Source organism: Macaca nemestrina, chromosome 20, assembly GCF_043159975.1.
Source record: "Macaca nemestrina isolate mMacNem1 chromosome 20, mMacNem.hap1, whole genome shotgun sequence".
Taxonomy (NCBI): domain Eukaryota; kingdom Metazoa; phylum Chordata; class Mammalia; order Primates; family Cercopithecidae; genus Macaca; species Macaca nemestrina.
This window is the reverse complement of record NC_092144.1, coordinates 4,277,385-4,297,331: the sequence shown is the minus strand read 5'-3', so window position 1 is coordinate 4,297,331 and position 19,947 is coordinate 4,277,385. Positions and strand designations below refer to the sequence as shown.

At 55.9% G+C, this 19,947-nt stretch overlaps 1 protein-coding gene and 1 pseudogene across 3 annotated transcripts in view; one reads left to right on the top strand and one right to left on the bottom strand.

The window, feature by feature from the left end:
• Nucleotides 1-19,947, top strand: part of LOC105487141 (dipeptidyl peptidase 9) — a 51,047-nt gene that overhangs the window by 21,635 nt on the left and 9,465 nt on the right. For all 3 annotated transcript variants that reach the window (XR_011617573.1, XM_071086892.1, XM_071086893.1), the window contains 11 exons: nucleotides 573-686; nucleotides 1,126-1,254; nucleotides 3,362-3,423; nucleotides 5,751-5,851; nucleotides 9,325-9,502; nucleotides 10,392-10,554; nucleotides 12,943-13,022; nucleotides 14,183-14,335; nucleotides 15,004-15,139; nucleotides 18,492-18,637; nucleotides 19,453-19,599. Coding sequence is in view for 2 of the 3 variants with exons in the window: in XM_071086892.1 (XP_070942993.1) it covers nucleotides 573-686; nucleotides 1,126-1,254; nucleotides 3,362-3,423; nucleotides 5,751-5,851; nucleotides 9,325-9,502; nucleotides 10,392-10,554; nucleotides 12,943-13,022; nucleotides 14,183-14,335; nucleotides 15,004-15,139; nucleotides 18,492-18,637; nucleotides 19,453-19,599 (1,409 nt within the window). In the remaining variant the exon portion in view is untranslated. The remainder of the gene's footprint in view (nucleotides 1-572; nucleotides 687-1,125; nucleotides 1,255-3,361; nucleotides 3,424-5,750; nucleotides 5,852-9,324; nucleotides 9,503-10,391; nucleotides 10,555-12,942; nucleotides 13,023-14,182; nucleotides 14,336-15,003; nucleotides 15,140-18,491; nucleotides 18,638-19,452; nucleotides 19,600-19,947) is intronic.
• On the bottom strand, nucleotides 18,649-19,456 carry LOC105485151 (uncharacterized; annotated as a pseudogene).

Genomic DNA, 19,947 nt, shown 5'->3' with positions numbered 1-19,947 from the left:
GCTCAGCACCCTGCCGTGCCCTGGACGGCCCCACCCTAGAGACCAAGAGGACCCCAGTGTCCGCAGTGTGAGGTGGAGCAGCCCTGCTTGAAAACAGTCGGCTCACCGGGCGCGGTGGCTCAAGCCTGTAATCCCAGCACTTTGGGAGGCCGAGACGGGCAGATCACAAAGTCAGGAGATCGAGTCCATCCTGGCTAACATGGTGAAACCCCGTCTCTACTAAAAATACAAAAAACTAGCCGGGCGAGGTGGCGGGCGCCTGTAGTCCCAGCTACTCGGGAGGCTCAGGCAGGAGAATGGCGTGAACCCGGGAGGCGGAGCTTGCAGTGAGCTGAGATCCGGCCACTGCACTCCAGCCTGGACGACAGAGCGAGATTCTGTCTCAAAAAAAAAAAAAAAAAAAAAAGAAAACAGTTGGCTCGAGCTCTCCCTCCCTCTCCATACGTCTCCCTCCCTCCCTCCTTCTCCTTCCTTCTCTCTCCCTCTCTCTCATGCTCTCCTGGAGCCCCTGGCCATCCCCAATGTTAGCAGGCTGCTCACCCCTTGTTGATGCTCTCCGCCCCTCTCCCTAGGTTTATCCAATGTCCTGGACGACCCCAAGTCTGCGGGCGTGGCCACCTTCGTCATACAGGAAGAGTTTGACCGCTTCACTGGGTACTGGTGGTGCCCCACAGCCTCCTGGGAAGGTAGGTACCTTCCATTTTTCAACATGCTCCCGGGCGTGCTTTTCCTCCTGGAGTCACAGTCTGTGTCCTTCCTGCCCCTTATTCCTTTTACCTCAAACCACCTCCGTGGTCTGTCAATACCAACACCTAGAGAGTTCCTTAACGACTGTAGACATCGCTGTTGCCCTAAAAGGGGACACAGTTCAGCCCGTTACACCCCACGTGGCCACTTCCCATGCCAGTTCATGCTGGGAATAGCCTTGCTCTGCTTCCCACTGCACAGAGGAGGAAACCGAAGCCCAGAGAGTTGGGACTGGCATACGGTCTAGCGAATGGCAGAGCCGGGGTTCTGGTTTCAGAGCCCACGGTGCCCAGCGTCAGGCCCTGGTGCTGCAGAAGAGGGTGGGCTGATGGCAGGGACTCCGCCGCCGGCATCCTCAGTTTGCCCACCCCTACCAAGGTTCAGAGGGCCTCAAGACGCTGCGAATCCTATACGAGGAAGTCGATGAGTCCGAGGTGGAGGTCATTCATGTCCCTTCTCCTGCACTAGAAGAAAGGAAGACGGATTCGTATCGGTACCCCAGGACAGGTGAGTGCTCGGTACATGTGAGGGGCCAGGCCGCCAGGCCGGGGATCTGAGGCCCCTGGGGCATGACTGGTGAGGTGCACTGTCCCCCAGGCCCTCTGAGCTGCACAAGTGTGCTCTGGGCATCTGTGGCCGTGTAGGGGGAAGGCTTCTGCCCTGCAGGGGACGCCCCTTTCTCCTGGCTTACCATGGCCTCCTGATCACATTGCTCAGAGGTCAGCAAGTCGTCTCTGGAAGGGGCAGGGGGACAGGTGTCTCAGGCTTCTAGGGCCAGGTGAAGGCAGGCTAGGCTCTCTTGCAACTGTCCCACCCTGCTGCTGGAGCACAAAAGCAGCACGTGCAGGAATGGGCGTGGCCGCGTGCCAAGAAAACTTGACTGAAGTTTGGATTGCAAATAACTCACCTTGAGATACATATGATTTTCATATTAGCCAAAATGTCCCTCTTGTTTTATTTGTTCATCTTCTTAACCATCTCAGAACGAAAGAAGGATTTTTTGGCATACAAAAACAGAAGGCAGGCTAGATTTGACCCTCACACTGTAGTGGTGTTTGTTTGTTTGTATGTTTGTTTTTGTTTTTGTTTTTGTTTTTGTTTTTGTTTTTGTTTGAGATGGAGTCTCGCTCTGTCGCCCAAGCTGGAGTGCAGTGGCGCGATCTCAGCTCACTGCAAGCTCCGCCTCCCAGGTTCACGCCATTCTCCTGCCTCAGCCTCCCAAGCAGCTGGGACTACAGGCGCCCGCCACCTCGCCTGGCTAGTTTTTTTTTTGTATTTTTTAGTAGAGACGGGGTTTCACCGGGTTAGCCAGGATGGTCTCGATCTCCTGACCTCGTGATCCGCCCGCCTTGGCCTCTCAAAGTGCTGGGATTACAGGCTTGAGCCACCGCGCCCAGCATGTTTGTTTGTTTTTGAGACAAGGTTTCACCTTGTGGCTCAGGCAGGAGTACAGTGGTACAATCACAGCTCACTGCAGCCTCAAATTCCTGGGCTCAAGTGATCCTCCCACCTCTGCCTCCCAGGTAGCTGGTACTACAGGTGTGCGCCACCATGCCCAGCCAATATTTAAATTTTTTGTAGAGACAGAGTCTTGCTGTGTTGCCCAGGCTGGTTTCGAACTCCTGGCCTCAAGTGGTCCTCTTGCCTCGGTGTCCCAAAGTGCTGAGATTGCAGACGTGAGCCACCATGCCCGGCCACTCCCAATTCTTAAACCTCTTTCCAATTATTTAAAAATATCTCTGGAGCCAAACAGAACACACATGCAGCCCAGATTCCACATTCAGGCCTTGGGTTTGCAACCCCCATGGGACCATATAAGATCATCGTTCTTGCCCGTACCCCGCAAGTGCCTGCTCTGTGCCGTGCTAGATGGAAGCTTCCTGTGGGGTCTTTCCAACTCCCACTGCAAATGAGCTAAGTCAATCTCTTCCCCCTTGTTTGACAGATGAGAAAACTGAGGCTCAGAGATGTCACCTGCCCTGGGGGCCAGAGCCACGAGGGCTGGAGTTGAGTTTCTTGTAGGTCTAGCCAAAAAAATTAAGCATTCTCTGCTCTGCTAGGGCCTGCGCCCTCTTTTGGAGCCTGAACTAAATCCCACTCTTCAGAAGCCTCTTGGATCCCTTATTCTGTTGCCATTGGCCTCCCAAGGGTGCAGGTCTGGCTGTCACACGGCTCCCTCGTTTTGCATGGGACACACCCCACTCGTCACGTTGTCAGTGGTTTCACTGTGATGCTTGGGCCTCGCCGTCTGCTCTGGAGCTCTCCCAAGGCAGGGATGGCATCTTCCTGGTGTCTGCGGCTCCCACAAGCCCCAGCTCTCAGCACAGGGTGTGGCCTGGGTTCTTAAATGAGAAAGCCGAATGTCACCTCACTGTCGGGAATGCGATCCAGGCCCAAAATCTTAGAAGGTCCCTGCCTGAGGGGCGTCACGCCTGTACCAGCGGGACGGTGTGCCTGCAGACAGACCGTGGGACACACCCGACTTCTCCTGCCTCCCCCGCACCAATTGTACACCTCTCTGTGGACGTCACCCTCCAGCCCAGGCCCCCCACGCCGGCTCTCGGCACGCACAGATGACACCTGCTTGGCGTTCACCTCACTTCGGTTTTTGCAGGCAGCAAGAATCCCAAGATCGCCTTGAAACTGGCCGAGTTTCAGACCGACAGCCAGGGCAAGGTAAGGGGGCCTGGTGCATCCTAGAGAATCTTCCAGATGACGCAGGGAAGGGCCGGGTAGGCAGCTGGGCGGATGGGCAGGTCACTCACTTCCCTTGCGGGGACACGCCCAAGGCCCCAGTCCTGCTGCCTGGCCCACCTAGCCATGGGCCTTCCCTGCGTGTCTCTGGGCCAGGGCCGGGAATGCGGCGTGGCAAGCTGGCCTCCCTGCGGTAAGGAATGAGTGCTGGGCAGGGGTCCTGCGAGGACAGGCATGGCAGGTTCTCCCAGGCTCCCCCGGAGGGGGTGATGTGTGGATCTAGAGCTGCCCTCTCTCCAAGTTTCTAGAACAGAGAACTCCGCAGGGCAAATGGCTGGGGGACCCCAGCTTCAGATGGGGTGTTTCCTCCAGCATTTTGGGCAGATCCTCAGGGATCAGTTCACTGGACCCGTCAGCTACTGTGGGGAGGAGAGTGATCTGCGTCCCCATCCCCGCACCTCGTCAGACCAGCACACAGGGTCCTCATCACCTGGGGGTCATCTCAAAGGACCCCACACCCTGTAGGCGCCATCAGGCAGCAAAAGGTATCATCACCCCGCAGCGAGACGGTCACCAGCAGATCATACCAGTGACCACATCTCCCTCGGCGCCCGTCTCCGGAGCCACCCGCTCCAGCCCAGCATATCCCTCCCTTCTCTCACATCCCTGCCCTCCCTGGGGACCCCCAATAGCCCCACACCGATCCATTCTCTCGGAAGTTGCAAATCCCCTAAGACCCAGAAAGGTGTCAGGAAGTTAAGTAACATCACATTGGAGAACTCACAGACGGAGCCCTGGACCAAAGAGGCTGGGGCAGAGGAGACAAGATGACGATGGGGACACAGGCGTCCAGGGAATCCTTCCTTTCCCCTACGCCAGAGGATGGGAGGCCGGGACAAACCAAGGAGGCCCTTGTGCACTTTTGCAAAAATGATACAATGTTTTGGGGAAGCATGTAAGATAAAACGTACCTGTTTTCATAATTTGGAGGGTTGTGGGTGCTTTTTGACCTGGTTAGGCCCTCTCCAAACCTCTTTTGCATTCTTGACAGAGCATTCTGGCGGATTTGAGGCGGTCAGTCTGAGTGGCCTTGCCAGTGATCCACATGAAACCTCCCTCCAGGCTGGGCTTTTGCTTTGCTTGTTTGTTCTTGTTTTTTGAGACAGGGTCTCACTGTCATCTAGGCTGGAGTACACTGGTGCAATTATGACCCACTGCAGCCTCAACCTCCCAGGTTCAAGGCAATCCTCTCGCCTCAGCCTCTGAGTAGCTGGGACTACAGGCATGCACCACCACACCTAACTAATTGTGGGTTTTGTAGAGATGGGGTCTTGCCATTTTCCCCAGGCTGGTCTCGAACTCCTGACCTCAAGTGATCCACCTGCCTCGGCCTCCCAAACCGCTGGGATTACAGGCGTGAGCCACTGCAGCCAGCCCCACCAGACTGTTTTAGTGGCTCCTTGCACTCTCAGACGTGCAGAGTCTTTAGGTGGACTTGGGTGACGCCAATCAAACAAGGCGGCTTGGAGATGTGGGACTGGTGACCCACTCAAGTGGTAGAGCTGGAGGCCCTGCTGCCGTTTCTCCCTTCGATCCCCCAGAGACGCCGTGCCAGCCCCGTTTAGGCACAAGGAAGCCCTAGGTCCCCTTTCTCTAGATCCCCTGGAGATCCCATGTCAGCCCCATTTAGGTTCGAGGAAGCCCCAGGTCTCCTGTCTCTCAATACCCTGGACACGCTGTGCCAGCCCCGTTTAACATGGGGAAGCCCTGGGTCTGGGGACTGTGCTTGCCCAGAGCCACCTGGCTCTAAGGGATAGCCCAGACCAGAGCCTTGGGGTCCAGGCACCCACTGGGGTGCCGCCATTGGCTCACCCAGCCCACCTGCCCCGGTTGGGTGTAGTCGTTTGTTCGGGCCATGACAAAGGACCACAGACTGGGAACTCAGTCGAAATTGACAGTGTCCAACACCAAGGTGCTGGCAGGGGGCACCTTCTCCATGGCTTCTTGGTGGCCGTTGCTTCCCGATTCTCTTCTCCAAACGGCCTCCCTCTGTGTGTCTATGTCCACGTGTCCCCCCGTAAGGACAGCAGTCATGCTGGATCAGGCCTCACCCTCGTCCGCACAACCTTGTCTTAACTCAGTACATTTCCAGTGGCCCCATTTCCAAAGAAGGTCGCATTCTGGGGTTCTGGAGGCTGAGACTCCAGCATCTGAATCTAGGGGGAACATGACGGGACCCTGCGCAGTGGCCTTCTCCTCCCAGCAGCGCCGGGCAGGCCAGGGCATGACCCACACCTGTTTCCCTTCAGATCGTCTCGACCCAGGAGAAGGAGCTGGTGCAGCCGTTCAGCTCGCTGTTCCCGAAGGTGGAGTACATCGCCAGGGCCGGGTGGACCCGGGATGGCAAATAGTGAGTGTCTCCGGCTGGAACCTGAGGAATTCACCTGCGGGGCCCCAGACCCTGAGCAGCCACCGAATCCGCCTCCTGGCCTTTCGTGCCATTCCTTCCATCTGCTCACATGTCTTCCCGCAGTGCCACCGCCAGGACAGGCCTCAGCCCAGTGTCCAAAGGGCCTTCCTGACCTCAGCCAGTCTGAGGATGACACACTGGACTTATGAGTCCCAGTGTTAGTACCACTAGGACACGCTGATCCAGTTACCCAGAGTGTGGAGGAGACCTACAGAGGGGATTTCAGGTGTCCCCAGACCTCAGACTCAGAAAAACTCAGTCACAAAGTAGAGGTGCTCCCCTGTACTCACTCCCCAACCTCCCACCCTTGTCGAGGAGAAAACTCTACCGCTTCCCTAAACGGGGGCCCCAAAACCCAGTGGGCAAAATTCAGCCTCTCCCTGTTTGTGTTTTTTTTTTTTTTTTGACGGAGACTTGCTCTGTCACCCAGGCTGGAGTGCAATGGCGTGATCTCCGCTCACTGCAACCTCTGCTGCCTGAGTTCAAGCAATTCTCCTGCCTCAGCCTCCCAAGTAGCTGGGATTACAGGCACCTGCCACCACGCCTGGCTAATTTTTGTATTTTTAGTAGAGATGGGGTGTCAGCATCTTGGCCAGGCTGGTCTTGAACTCTTGACCTCGTGATCCACCCGTCTCGGCCTCCCAAAGTGCTGGGATTACAGGTGTGAGCCACCGTGCCCAGCTGTCTGCCTGTTTTTATACATCCCATGAGCTCAAAATGGCAGTTACGCTTCCCCCGCTGTCCCGAGATGGAGTCTTGCTCTGTCGCCCAGGCTGGAGTGCAGTGGCGCAATCTTGGCTCACTGCAAGCTCCGCCTCCCAGGTTCACGCCATTCTCCTGCCTCAGCCTCCTGAGTAGCTGGGACTACAGGCACCTGCCACCACGCCCGGCTAATTTTTTGTATTTTTAGTAGAGACGGGGTTTCACTGTGTTAGCCAGGATAGTCTCGATCCGACCTCGTGATCTGCCTGCCTTGGCCTCCCAAAGTGCTGGGATTACAGACATGAGACACAGTGCCCGGCCGGCAGTTATGCTTTTATTTATTTATTTATTTATTTATTTATTTATTTATTTATTTTTTATTATTTGAGATGAAGTCTCACTCTATTGCCCAGGCTGGAATGCAGTGCGATCTCGGTTCACTGCAACTGTCATCTCCTGGGTTCAAGAGACTCTTCTGTCTCAGCCTCCCGAGTAGCTGTGACTACAGGCACCCGCCACCATGCCTGGCTAATTTTTGTATTTTTAGTAGAGACAGAGTTTCACCATGTTGACCAGGCTGGTCTTGAACTCCTGGCCTTAGGTGATTGGCCCGCCTCTGCCGTGGCATTTATGCTTTTAAATGATTGGGGGCAGAAGGGAGGGGATCCACAGAAGATTTTATCACACATGGAAGTGATGTGAAATTCACATCTCAGCGTCCATGCATAAAGTTGTGTTGGCACACAGCCACGCCCACTTGTTTGCAGACTGTCAGTGGCAGAATTGAATAGCTGTGATAGAAACCATGACCCACCAAGCTGAAAGTATTTCGTATCCGGGCCTGTTTCACAGAAAAACTGCTTCCCCTGCCCTACACACTTGCTAGGCCTCCTTTCCTTTTATGTTTTGTGTAAAAATGGGGTCTTGCTCTATGGCCCAGGCTGAAGGGTAGTGGCACAATCCTAGCTCACTGCACCCCTGAACTCCTAGGCTCAAGCATTCCCCCGACCTCAGCCTCCTGAGAACTTAGGGTCACAGGCCAGAGCCACCATGCCTGGCTAATAATTTTTTTGTTGTTATTGTTTTTTGTGTTTTTTTTGAGATGGAATCTCGCTCTGTCACCCAGGCTGGAGTGCAGTGGCTCGATCTCGGCTCACTGCAAGCTCTGCTTCCCGGGTTCACGCCATTCTCCTGCCTCAGCCTCCCGAGTAGCTGGGACCACAGGCGCCCGCCACCACACCCGGCTAATTTTTTGTATTTTTAGTAGAGACAGGGTCTCACTGTGTTAGCCAGGATGGTCTCGATCTCCTGACCTTGTGATCCGCCTGCCTTGGCCTCCCAAAGTGCTGGGATTACAGGTGTGAGCCACCACGGCCGGCCTTCCAATGGAATGTTAACAATGAATTCTATTATGTGCTGCTTCCATATGTACGTTTGCTAGGACTGTGGGTGTGAGTCACCACGCCCGACTAATATTTTAATTTTCTTTTTTTTTTTTGAGATGGAGTCTTGCTCTGTCGCCAGGCTGGAGTGCAACGGCGTGATCTTGGCTCACTGCAACCTCTGACTCCCAGGTTCAAGCAATTTTCCTGCCTCAGCCTCCTGAGTAGCTGGGATTACAGGCACGTACCACCATGCCCAACTAATTTTTGTATTTTTAGTAGGGACAGGGTTTCAGCCATGTTGACCAGGACGGTCTCGAACTCTTGACCTTGTGATCTGCCCACCTCAGCTTCCCAAAGTGCTGGGATTATAGGCGTGAGCCACTGTGCCTGGACTTTTTCTTTCTTTTTTTTTTGTAGAGACAAGGTCTTGCATGTTGCCCATGCAGGTCTTGAACTTCTGGGCTCAAGCGATCCACCCACCTCAGCCTCTTAAAGTGCTTGGATTGCAGGCCTGAGCCCCGGCACCCGCTCTAGTTAGTATTTTACATCCCTGTGATGCTTCCCTTTGGTTTGGTTTTCGTTGTTCTCTCTTTGTGTGGAGGTGCTTCTTTTCCACGTAGAATTCTGACATCTCCTCTTAAAATAAATTCAAGTTTAAAAATTGTTCATTTAGGCCAGGTGCAGTGGCTCACATCTGTAAACCCAGCACTTTGGGAGGCTGGGGCTGGCATATCATCTGAGGTCAGGAGCTCGAGACCAGCCTGGGCAACATGGTGAAACCCCATCTCTGCTAAAAATACAAAAAATAGCCAGGTGTGGTGGCAGGCACCTATAATCCCAGATACACAGGAGGCTGAGGCAGGAGAATCGCTTGAACCGGGAATGTGGAGGTTGCAGTGAGCCGAGATTGTGCCACTACACTTCAACCTGGACAAGAGTGAAACTCTGTCTCAAAAAATTAAACACACAAATAAATAAAATAAAGCAAGCGATGAAATAAAGGATAGCAACTGTGGGCGGAGGAGTCAGTGAAGAGGAGAAACTATTACAGCTTCTCCTCATTTCCACCTCTAAAAGCGGAGAGGCCATTGTTTCCAGAACACTTGGATCATGGAGTCTCATCACCCATCCTGTCCTCCCCTAAGCATGTTCCAGGAAGGAAGCCTGTGGGTGCTGTGGGGTTACTTGGCCAAGTGCAGGTGAAGCCAGCGCAGGAAGCCCAGCCCTAATTCCACACGGGTTTGGACGCTGCGTCCCCAGCTTCTCTCTGCAGGACACTGAGGGTCCCAGCTTCCCTCCCATCTTCCCATCCATCTTCCCCCTCAGTGCCTGGGCCATGTTCCTGGACCGTCCCCAGCAGTGGCTCCAGCTCGTCCTCCTCCCCCCGGCCCTGTTCATCCCAAGCACAGAGAATGAGGAGCAGCGGCTAGCCTCTGCCAGAGCCGTCCCCAGGAACGTCCAGCCGTATGTGGTGTACGAGGAGGTCACCAACGTCTGGATCAATGTAAGCGGGACAAGCGCTAGCTGTGTGTCTGCCTGGGCCCTGAAGTCACACTGCCCCCACCCCTACATCCCAGAAGGCTGAGTGCCAATGATGGGTGGGGTTTGCCCTTATTTGGAGAAGTGAGCTCAGGCCTTGGCCATCCCTGGCTGGCAGGGAAGAGGGTCTGGGGAGCTGGTGAGTCTGGCAGCTATTGGAGCCTCTTCCCTCATCTTTTTTTTTTTTTTTTTTTTTTTTTTTGAGATAGTCTCGCTCTGTCACCCAGGCTGGAGTGCAGTTGCACAGTCTCGGCTCACTGCAACCTCTGCCTCCCCCCGGGTTCAAGCAATTATCCTGTCTCACAATTATCCTGTCTCAGCCTACCGAGTGGCTGGGATTACAGGCGCGTGCCACCACGCCCAGCTAATTTTTTGTATTTTTAGTAGAGATGGAGTTTCACTGTGTTAGCCAGGATGGTCTCGATCTCCTGCCCTTGTGATCCGCCTGCCTCAGCCTCCCAAAGTGCTGGGATTACAGGTGTGAGCCATCGCGTCTAGCTTTTTTTTTTAATTTTATTTTTTCCTAATTAGAGACAGGGTTGCTCTGTTGCCCAGACTGGAGTGCAGTGGTACGGTCATAGCTCGCTGCAGCCTCGACCTCCTGGGCTTAAGTGATCCTCCTGCCTCAGCCTCCTGAGTAGCTAGGACTATAAGCCTGCACCACAATGCCTGGCTAATTTATTTATTTATTTTTAGAGGTGGAGTTTACTATGTTGTCCAGGCTGATCTCTCAAACTCCTGGGCTCAAGCAAGTCTCTTGCCCCAGCCTCCCAAACTACCGGGATTACTGGTGTGAGCCACCATGCCCAGCCACCCACACCTTCTGACGCATCTTCTTTCCCCTTTCCGGACAGGTTCATGACATCTTCTATCCCTTCCCCCAATCAGAGGGAGAGGACGAGCTCTGCTTTCTCCGCGCCAATGAGTGCAAGACCGGCTTCTGCCATTTGTACAAAGTCACTGCCGTTTTAAAATCCCAGGGCTACGATTGGAGTGAGCCCTTCAGCCCCAGGGAAGGTGAGCAGAGCATGACGAATGCTGTCGACTCTGTCCCGGGACAGGACAGAGCTCCCAAGGGTCACGTCTGGATAGAGAGGCGGGGTGGTCCAGGAGCCAGGCCCAGGCTCTTCCAGGTTAGAGCAGGGACACCATGGATGCCAGGGCCGGGTGGTTCTCTGGGGTGGGGCCTTCCTGTGCGCTGAGTGGCGTCCTTGGCCTCCACCCACTACATGCCAGGAGCACCTCCAGTTGTGACAATAACAGATGTCCCTAGATGTGGTCCGGTGCCCTCTGAGGGCAGAGCCCACACAGCAACCAAGGCGTCCCCCAACACAGGGTACAGAGACCCCAGAGAGCGAGGCATCCGGGAGTGCAGGAGCTGAGGGGCGAAGGAGCCAGGGATGGGCGATGCCGTAGGCTGCCGCAGAGCTGAGTACAATGTGGACCGAGGAGTGACAACTGCCTCACGCCAGCATCAGGGTCCTCCTGGGTGGGATGCAGCCAGTGCAGACTGGCTGAGCATCTTGAAGGGGAGCTGTCTTCGGCTCATTGGTGTTTTGCTTTCTGTCTGTCTGGCTTAGCCACCACCACCTGGCATTGGGATTTCATGTACATGCTCGTTTTGCCCCCTATGGGAAAATGGGCCGGCCTGAGCACTCACGTTTCAAATGTGGTCTCAAGTAGAGCCAGCCACAGCTGCCACTTTCCAGGGGCACAGACCCTCCAGACTGCTGCAGTGTCACCAGGGACCCCTGGCCTGTGAGGTGTGCACACCAGATTTCCCAGCACCCTGCTCAGCCCCCAGCACACACCATGCATCTCCTAGACGGCAGGTGCATGGCAAGGAGGTGACCCCAAGTGACGTTGCATCAGAAGGAACACGTCAGGACGCAGGCAGGAGCCTGGGTCTTGGGGCTGGGTGGGAACCCCTGTTCTCCCCAGGTCCCGATGCTACAAGTAACCCCACCCAGACCTCTACGCCAGGGAAACCACGTCTACCCTCCCGTGCTGTTCGTCCCTCCTGACAGACACGTTTCCAACAGCTTGTTTAGACCTAAAAGGTTAAGAAAGGACAGTGAGCCCTCAGTTACAAACCGTCTCAGTGTGTTTCTGCTGCATGCCATGATACGCCCCGCACTGTCATTCTTTACCTGCTGAAAATTCAAATGTGAGGTCAACCCTCCTACCCCCACAAAAGACAATAATAAAACCAGCGGAGCCCCGGTCTCTAGCCCTAGCGTTCACCAGTGTCTTGTTCCAGCCGGGGTCATGGCTCACACCTGGAATCCCAGCGCTTTGGGAGGCCGAGGTGGGAGGATCGCTTGAGCCCAGGAGTTTAAGGCCAGCCTGGGCAACATAGTTAGACCCTGTCTCTACCCCCTCGCTCCCCCAAAAAAGTCGGCCAGGCGCAGTGACTCATGCCTGTAATCCCAGCAATTTGGGAGGCTGAGGCAGGTGGATCACCTGAGGTCAGGAGTTGGAGACCAGCTTGACCAACATGGTGAAACCCCATCTCTACTAAAAATACAAAGTCTAGCTGGGCATGGTGGCAGGCGCCTATAATCCCAGCTACTTGGGAGGCTGAGGCAGGAGAATCACTTGAACCCAGGAGATGGAGGTTGCAGTGAGCCGAAATTGTGCCATTGCACTCCAGCCTGGGCGACAAGAGCAAGACTTCATCTTAAAAAAAAAAAAAAAAAGTCTGGTTCTACAAAGTCCTAATGTGTCCTAAGAGGTCATAGGCCCAGTTGGCTCCACCCCCCACCCCCCCACCCCTGTGCCGCACACACGTCATGTGGCCTTTGGAGGGTTCTAAAATTGGGAAATTCCAATGAAAATCCAGACTCCTGGTTTCTCTTCCTGTTTCTTTTTTTTTTTTTTTTTTTTTTTTTTGAGACGGGTTCTTGCTCTGTCACCCAGGCTGGAGTGGCAGTGGTGTGATCATAGCTCACCACAGCCTCAACCTCCTGGGCTCAAGCAGTCCTCCCAACTCAATCTCCCAAGTAGCTTGGACCACAGACACACGTCACCATGCCTGACTAATTTTTTTTTTTTTTTTTTTTTTGAGAGACAGGGTCTCACTATGTTGCCCAGGCTGGTCTCAAACTCCTGACCTCAAGCAGTCCTCCTGCGTCGGCCTCCCAAAGTGCTGGGATTACACTAGTGAGCCAGGGGCCTCCTGGTTTCTCGTGGGAAACACCAGGCCTGCCATCCACATGGCAGGAACAGGCCCCGCAGGCCTCCTCTCCTGTCTGGCAGGTCTGACGCAGTGGCCTGTGCTGGTGTCGAGTTCACGGCAACCCAGGGTTTCAGTGGCTCCATGGCGAGTCTCCTCGGGTGGAATTTGGCCTGGGTGCCTGCATCACCTCCCAGGCCCCTTCACCTCCCTTCTTTCTTTCCTTCCAGATGAATTTAAGTGCCCCATTAAGGAAGAGATTGCTCTGACCAGCGGTGAATGGGAGGTTTTGGCGAGGCACGGCTCCAAGGTACCAGGGTCTCCTTGCAGCCTTCCCCTGATCCACACATGTGTGTTTTACACACATACACTCACACATACATTCTCACACACACGCACACACACTCACACACATACTCATTCTCACACACATGCACACACACACTCATGTGCGTGCACACGCACACAGACCTGTGAGGACCCTGCTTTACAGCACTTTGCAGGCCTCAGCAGTGTCTACCGTACACACAAGCCAACCATTTCATCACCTCCCGTCTCATCTTGAACGTTGTGCCATTCATGTGCTTTATCCTTTCACGCTGAAATTAAGGAAAACATTGGAAGCCTTTTAGAAATCATGAAAGAGGAAGCGTGTCCTCTGCAGGCCTTCTGGGGCCATGCGTCCAGCTGCCCTGTTGTGGGGCGCGATGCTCCCTGCACTGGAAGCCCGTGCCCCGCTGTCCCGGGAGACCACTTACCCTCAGTTTCCTCACGTCCTGGGGTCCCTAGTCACCCCAGGCTCCAGCTGCCTCCACCGGCCTCTCAGGCCCTGGGCACGGGGCAATGCCCTCTCCTCCCTCGGGGCTCGGAGGCCTCCTGGCTCCTTCCCAGGCATCAGCCAAAGCCTGCTCGCTCCTGGGCAGTAGCAGTTGTTTCGAGGCCATTCGTGTCCCAGCGCAGGTGAAGGAGGGGCCCCGCTGCTCCACGTAGTGCAGGCTGTCCTCCTGCTCCTCCAGGAGATGCCACTACTGGGGCTTCCCACAGGAAGGCAGGGCCTTGCCACTTCTGAACCCAAGCACCTGGGTTAGAGGAATGGCTGACCAGGCTGGGGACTGCTGGGTTCTCCTGAGCCTCTCTCTTGGGCACGGTGCCCTCCCTGGCCTTCCCACCTGGCTCGGCGGGCCCTCCCAATTCAAGCCCGGAGAGAGTCGTCTGGGGGTGGAGTTCAGGCCCCAGGTCCCACCTGAGGATGCGCAGTTCCCAGCTCGACCAGGGGCTGCTCCCATCCCTCGGGGCCAGATAAGGGCATCTTTCAGGGACAGTTCACCTCCAGCCCTAAAGCAGGCTTGGGAGAGAACGGCGTGCGTCCCCAGTCCGAGGAACATGGGACCCACTCCTGTGGGGCATGGAGAGGGGCGTGGGCCCAGGGGCATCTGGGATGCACCACGAGGACCTCCTGTCCCCCTGCAGATCTGGGTCAACGAGGAGACCAAGCTGGTGTACTTCCAGGGCACCAAGGACACGCCGCTGGAGCACCACCTCTATGTGGTCAGCTATGAGGCGGCCGGGGAGATCGTGCGCCTCACCACGCCCGGCTTCTCCCACAGCTGCTCCATGAGCCAGGTGGGTACCGCCCAGCCTCACAGCACTGCCCTGTGCCTGTCCAACAGCTCCCAGCCAGAGCAGTCCCTGATGGCCGGGCACAGCACTCAGGGCCACTCTCATGGTTTTGCATTCTCATAGCTGCCTTGGGGCAGGTGGTGCCCACCCCTGCCTCCTGGGCAAGACAAGGAAGGGAGTGAATTGCCCACTGCTACCCCCAGGCTAGTAAGTGGTGGAGCCCCCCCCAGTGCCTGTCCACTGAGCCTGGGCCCTGCCGCTCTGTGTGCAGTGGGATATGGCCCTTAGCCTCTCAGAACATTCTAGAATGTCTGGTGGTAGCCATGCAGAGGGCCACCCCTAGTCCAGGGAATGAGTCGGCTGCAGTTTGCCAGCTGTGGAACCAGCAAGTGTGCAGGCCTGGGCAGCGGCAGAGCCCTCGGCAGATCCAGGGCGTTGGTGACTGTCCACGGGCCCCTGGCCGGGGGACAGACTCCTCCTGGCCTCAGTTTCCTGCTCTGCAGAATGGGGCGACGGCAGTGGTGCCCGCCTTGCAGCAGTGGGTGGAGATTTGAGGTTTCATGACAGGATGGGGGCGGGTAGGACGGAAGCTGCCCGGGATTTGCGGTCGGCACCCAGTGGAAAGGGGATAGCAGCGTCCCGTAGAGCTCATCGCCCCATTCCACCCCCAGAACTTCGACATGTTCGTCAGCCACTACAGCAGCGTGAGCACACCACCCTGCGTGCACGTCTACAAGCTGAGCGGCCCTGACGACGACCCCCTGCACAAGCAGCCCCGCTTCTGGGCCAGCATGATGGAGGCAGCCAGTGAGTAGCCCCTGCCCCACCCCACGGGAGCCTCTGCTCACCCGGCTGTAAAACGGGACAAGGGCCCCATGCTGCGGGAAGAGGCAGAGGCCTGGAGCTGGCCTGCTTGGCCTCGCACAGCACCCAGGCCCCTCTCAGGCATCGGGAACTTGTCATAGGACATAAGCAGCAGCCCCTGCCGTCTGAGACAGTCCTGGTCCGAGCTGCAGTAAAGGGCTGCCCTGCACAAAACCCGGTAGGGATGCAGCTCCGTGTGCCAGCCCCCTGCCAAAACAGTAACCAGTGACACAGACCCTGTCACTGGGAGCTCCCAGGGTAGTGGGCAGGTGACAAGTAAACATCTTCATCAGCCAGCGCAGTGGCTCCTGCCTGTAATCCCAGTGCTTTCGAGGCCAAGGCAGGAGGATTGCTTGAGCCTAAGAGTTTGAGACCAGCCTGAGCAACACAGCAAGAACCCCCCCGCTCTACAAAAATGTTAAAAATTAGCTGGGTGTAGTAGTGTGCACCCGTAGTCCTAGCTACTCAGGAGACTGAGGGTGGGGGGATCATTTGAGCCCAGAAGTTGGAGGCTGCAGTGAGCTGTGATTGTACCACTGCACTCCAGCCTGGGCAACAGAGCAAGACCCTGACTCTTAAAAAATTTAAAAATTAAAAACATTTTGGGCCAGGCGCAGTGGCTCACGCCTGTAAACCTAGCACTTTGGGAGGCTGAGGCGGGCAGATCACGAGATCAGGAGATTGAGACCATCCTGGCTAACACGGTGAAACCTCGTCTCTACTAAAATACAAAAAATACAAAAAATTAGCCGGGCGTGGTGGTGGGCGCCTGTAGTCTCAACTACTCAGGAGGCTGAGGCAGGAGAATGGCATGAACCCGGGAGGCAGAGGTTGCGGTGAGTTGAGATCACTCCACCGCACTCCAGCCTGGGTGACAGAGCGAGACTCCATCTCAAAAAAAACCAAAAAACATTTTGAACAGTGGCGTTCCATACAGGGGTGGCCGGGATGCCAGAGTCCACCCACACTGCTTTGAAACCCGCCGTGGTTATCAGGCTTTCCACTTCACCTCCTCCAGAACCCTGGAGTCCTGGCCACAGCCGCACGCAGAGGGCCCTTTACGGTGTCCCGGCCCCAGAGACTGCCGCTTACAGCAGCACCTGCTCAGAGTCGACACTCCGAGGCCTTTATCAGGAAAAGGAGCAAAGGGTCAGTCACAGGGGGGCCTCAGAAAATGAGACAACCTGACACCTTGCCCAGAACCTGGAGGTTGGCCAGGACCCTGCATTGGTGACTCCGGGTTCCAGTGCTGGCTCCATCACACACATCAGTGTATCACTATGAAGTGTTTCTTCATCAACGAAACTGTATATACAGAGTGCAGGATGAAAACCAGTGGGTCAGCACACTGCCAGGCTCTCAGGCATCACTCAGTACAAGGACAATCCACTGTGGCCCGTCTCTGCTGTGTTGGTGGGCTTCCAGAACATTCTAGACACAACGAGTTTCCAGCATATGCTGGGTATTATGTGGGCTGGAAAGCATTTTGTGATGCCCTCACCCCCTGAGCAGAAACAGATCCCAGGCCTCCCTCCACAGCCCAGTCCTCCCGCTCCTGTCCACACCGACACGGCCAGGAGCTGGGGCCCTGGCTTCAGATGAAGAGATGGGGGCCAGGGAGGGGAAGGGGCTCAGCAGGGCAGCCAGCCTAGCAGTGGGGGCAGAGACCAGAACCCCAGTGCCCTGAGGATCGAGGCACTGTTTCCCAAAACTCCCAGTCTGTACCACGTTTGAAGACTGCTTGCACTAGGAGCAGGCCGACTGCTGTCAAATCCAGCCACGTGCAGTCCCTCTGTGTGGTCTGTGGCCACATAGCGCTACTGCAACAGATGACATAGAGACACGGCACAGAGTGTGTGCCCTGCCACGCCCAGTTCCCAGAGCCCAATATATTTGCAATCTGGCCCTCCACAGTAAACTTCTGCTACCCGTAGACCGGTAGTACCCTTTACTCATCTTCCTATAAATTGCCCCACCAAAATTTACCTACATACATTTATTTAAAGAAAAAACTGGGCCAGGTGCAGTGCCTCACGCCTGTAATCCCAGCACTTTGGGAGGCCAAGGTGGGCGGGTCACCTGAGGTCAGGAGTTCGATGGCTGGCTGTGGTGGCTCACGTCTATAATCCCAGCACTTTGGGAGACCAAGGTGGGTGGATCACCTAAGGACAGAATTTCAAGACCAACCTGGCCAATAGGGTGAAACCCCATCTCTACTAAAATACAAAAATTAGCCAAGCGTGGTGGCGAGCACATGTAATCCCAGCTATTGGAGAAGCTGAGGCAGGAGAATTGCTCAAACCCGGAAGGTGCAGGTTGCAGTGAGCTGAGATCATGCCACTGCACTCTAGCCTGGGTGACAGAATGAGAATCCATCTCAACAACAACAACAACAACAAAAAAAAAAAAAAAAACAAGCAATTCGAGACAAGTTAGGCCGACATGATAAAACCCTCTCTCTACTAAAAATACAAAAAAATTAGCCGGGCGTGGTGCCATGCGCCTATAATCCTACCTACTCAGGAGGCTGAGGCAGGAGAATCGCTTGAACCCAGGAGGTGGAGGTTGCAGTGAGCTGAGATCCCAAGACTTTGTCTTGAAAACAAAAAGAAAAAGAGGGCCAGGCGTTGTGGCTCACACCTGTAATCCTAGCACTTCGGGAGGCTGAGGCGGGTGGATCACGAGGTCAAGAGATCGAGACCATCCTGGCCAACATGGTGAAACCCCATCTCTACTAAAAATACAAAAAAATTAGCCGGGCATGGTGGCGTGTGCCTGTAGTCCCAGCTACTCGGGAGGCTGAGGCAGAAGAATCGCTTGAACCCGGGAGGCAGAGGTTACAGTGAGCTGAGATCACGCCACTGTACTCCAGCCTGGCAACAGACTCTGTCTCAAAAAATAAATAAATAAATAAAGAGAAAAAACATAAAAATAAAAAAAAATTAAAAAAAAAAAAAAAAGAAAAACCCCCACCATCCTAATTGGACAACCACTGTTGCTTTGCAAAAATAGCAGTGACCCTACTCAGGAGGCCGAGGTGGGAGGATCGCTTGAGGCCAGGAAGTTGAGACCAGCCTGGGCAACAGGGAGATGAGACCCCATCTCTACAAAAACTGTACAAATCTTATTTTAATTTAAAAAAAATGTTTTTTTTTCAATTATCAACTCTCGGGAAGCCCAGGAAAAGAGGAGGTGCTTTGGTCCACCCTCCGAGGCTTGGGGTGGGCAGGAGAACAAGCGTGTCGGCCAGATGTGGCTTCCCTGGGCAGCCAGATAGCCACCCTGTCTCCCGCAGGCTGCCCCCCGGATTACGTGCCTCCAGAGATCTTCCACTTCCACACGCGCTCAGACGTGCGGCTCTACGGCATGATCTACAAGCCCCACGCCTTGCAGCCAGGGAAGAAGCACCCCACCGTCCTCTTTGTGTATGGAGGCCCCCAGGTGGGTGCACACCTGCTCCCCAAGGCCCCCACCCCACCATCCACCTGAGGACTCCCCATCCCCACTCAAGCGCCAGCCATAGAAGGGTCAACCAGAGGAGGCTCCCTGGCCACCTGCCTGGTGCTCCAGCCCATCCCGCCTGCCCTGACTACACAGGGTCCTCGGAGCCCCTCACTCTCCTGCCTCTGTGCCCGTTTGCATGCTCCCCACCCTGCCCGGATGGCCTCCCCTTACCCCTCCACCTGCTGACTCCCCTGTTCCTCTGGGAAGCCCCCTAGTCTCCAGGTTAGAGGTGGCCATGGGCCCTGGGCCCAATTCCTGGAGCAGGGGTCAGGAGCAGGCAGCAGATTGGCAGGTGGACCATCTCAGGCGCACATCTTACCCAGAGCAGCTCTGTTCCCCTAGAGGATACGGGGCGATGTCTGGGGACTTTGTGGTTCATCACCACTGGGAGTTCCCCTGGCCCAGAGTGGCTGCTCAGCACCCCGCAGCGCCCAGGTGGCCCCACCTGAGAGTGAGCCACCCCACTGTCCATCGTGCCAGAGTGGTGGTTCCAGGCAGGACTGGGGCAGTGGCCCAGCTGAGAAGGAGCCTGACAGCGGCCTTCCCTTCTCCCAAGCAGGGTCCCAAGTGTGGGCCCCTCGCGCCTTGTCACTCCCAGGTGTCCATCCAGAGCCTCCAGGGCACAGGTGCCTTCATTAGGCTCCAAGGTCTCAGCCTGGCCCGGCCCAGTCCCCAGCCTGCCGGCATCTCCCCTGCTCAGCCTGTCCTGCCCGGCATCTCCTGCTGTACTGCTGCCCCTCACCTCCCCACAGGTGCAGCTGGTGAATAACTCCTTCAAAGGCATCAAGTACTTGCGGCTCAACACGCTGGCCTCCCTGGGCTACGCCGTGGTCGTGATTGACGGCAGGGGCTCCTGTCAGCGGGGGCTTCGGTTCGAAGGGGCTCTGAAAAACCAAATGGTAATAACTCCTCCCTGTTGCTCTGGGTCCCTCCGGTCTTGGGAAGGGAGCCCTGGGCCGTGTGGGTGTGGGGCGTGGGGGGGCTCTGGAATACCCCCCGCAGAAGGGCACTTCTGGCTGGGGCGACGCAGGCTCAATGAGACGACCTTTTACAACAAAAGGGGACGTATGCTTTGCTGCTCAGCTCTGGGCTGTGCCCTGCAAGGACAGAGGCATCCGTCCGTCCTGCCCGGTGCCTGAGCACACAGAACCCAAGAGGCTGCAACCCAGATGCAGCCAGACACCGCAGGCCGGGCCGGGTCCACAGGAAGTCCCCAGGGCGGGGCTGGCCAGGGCCAGTGGCCGTGG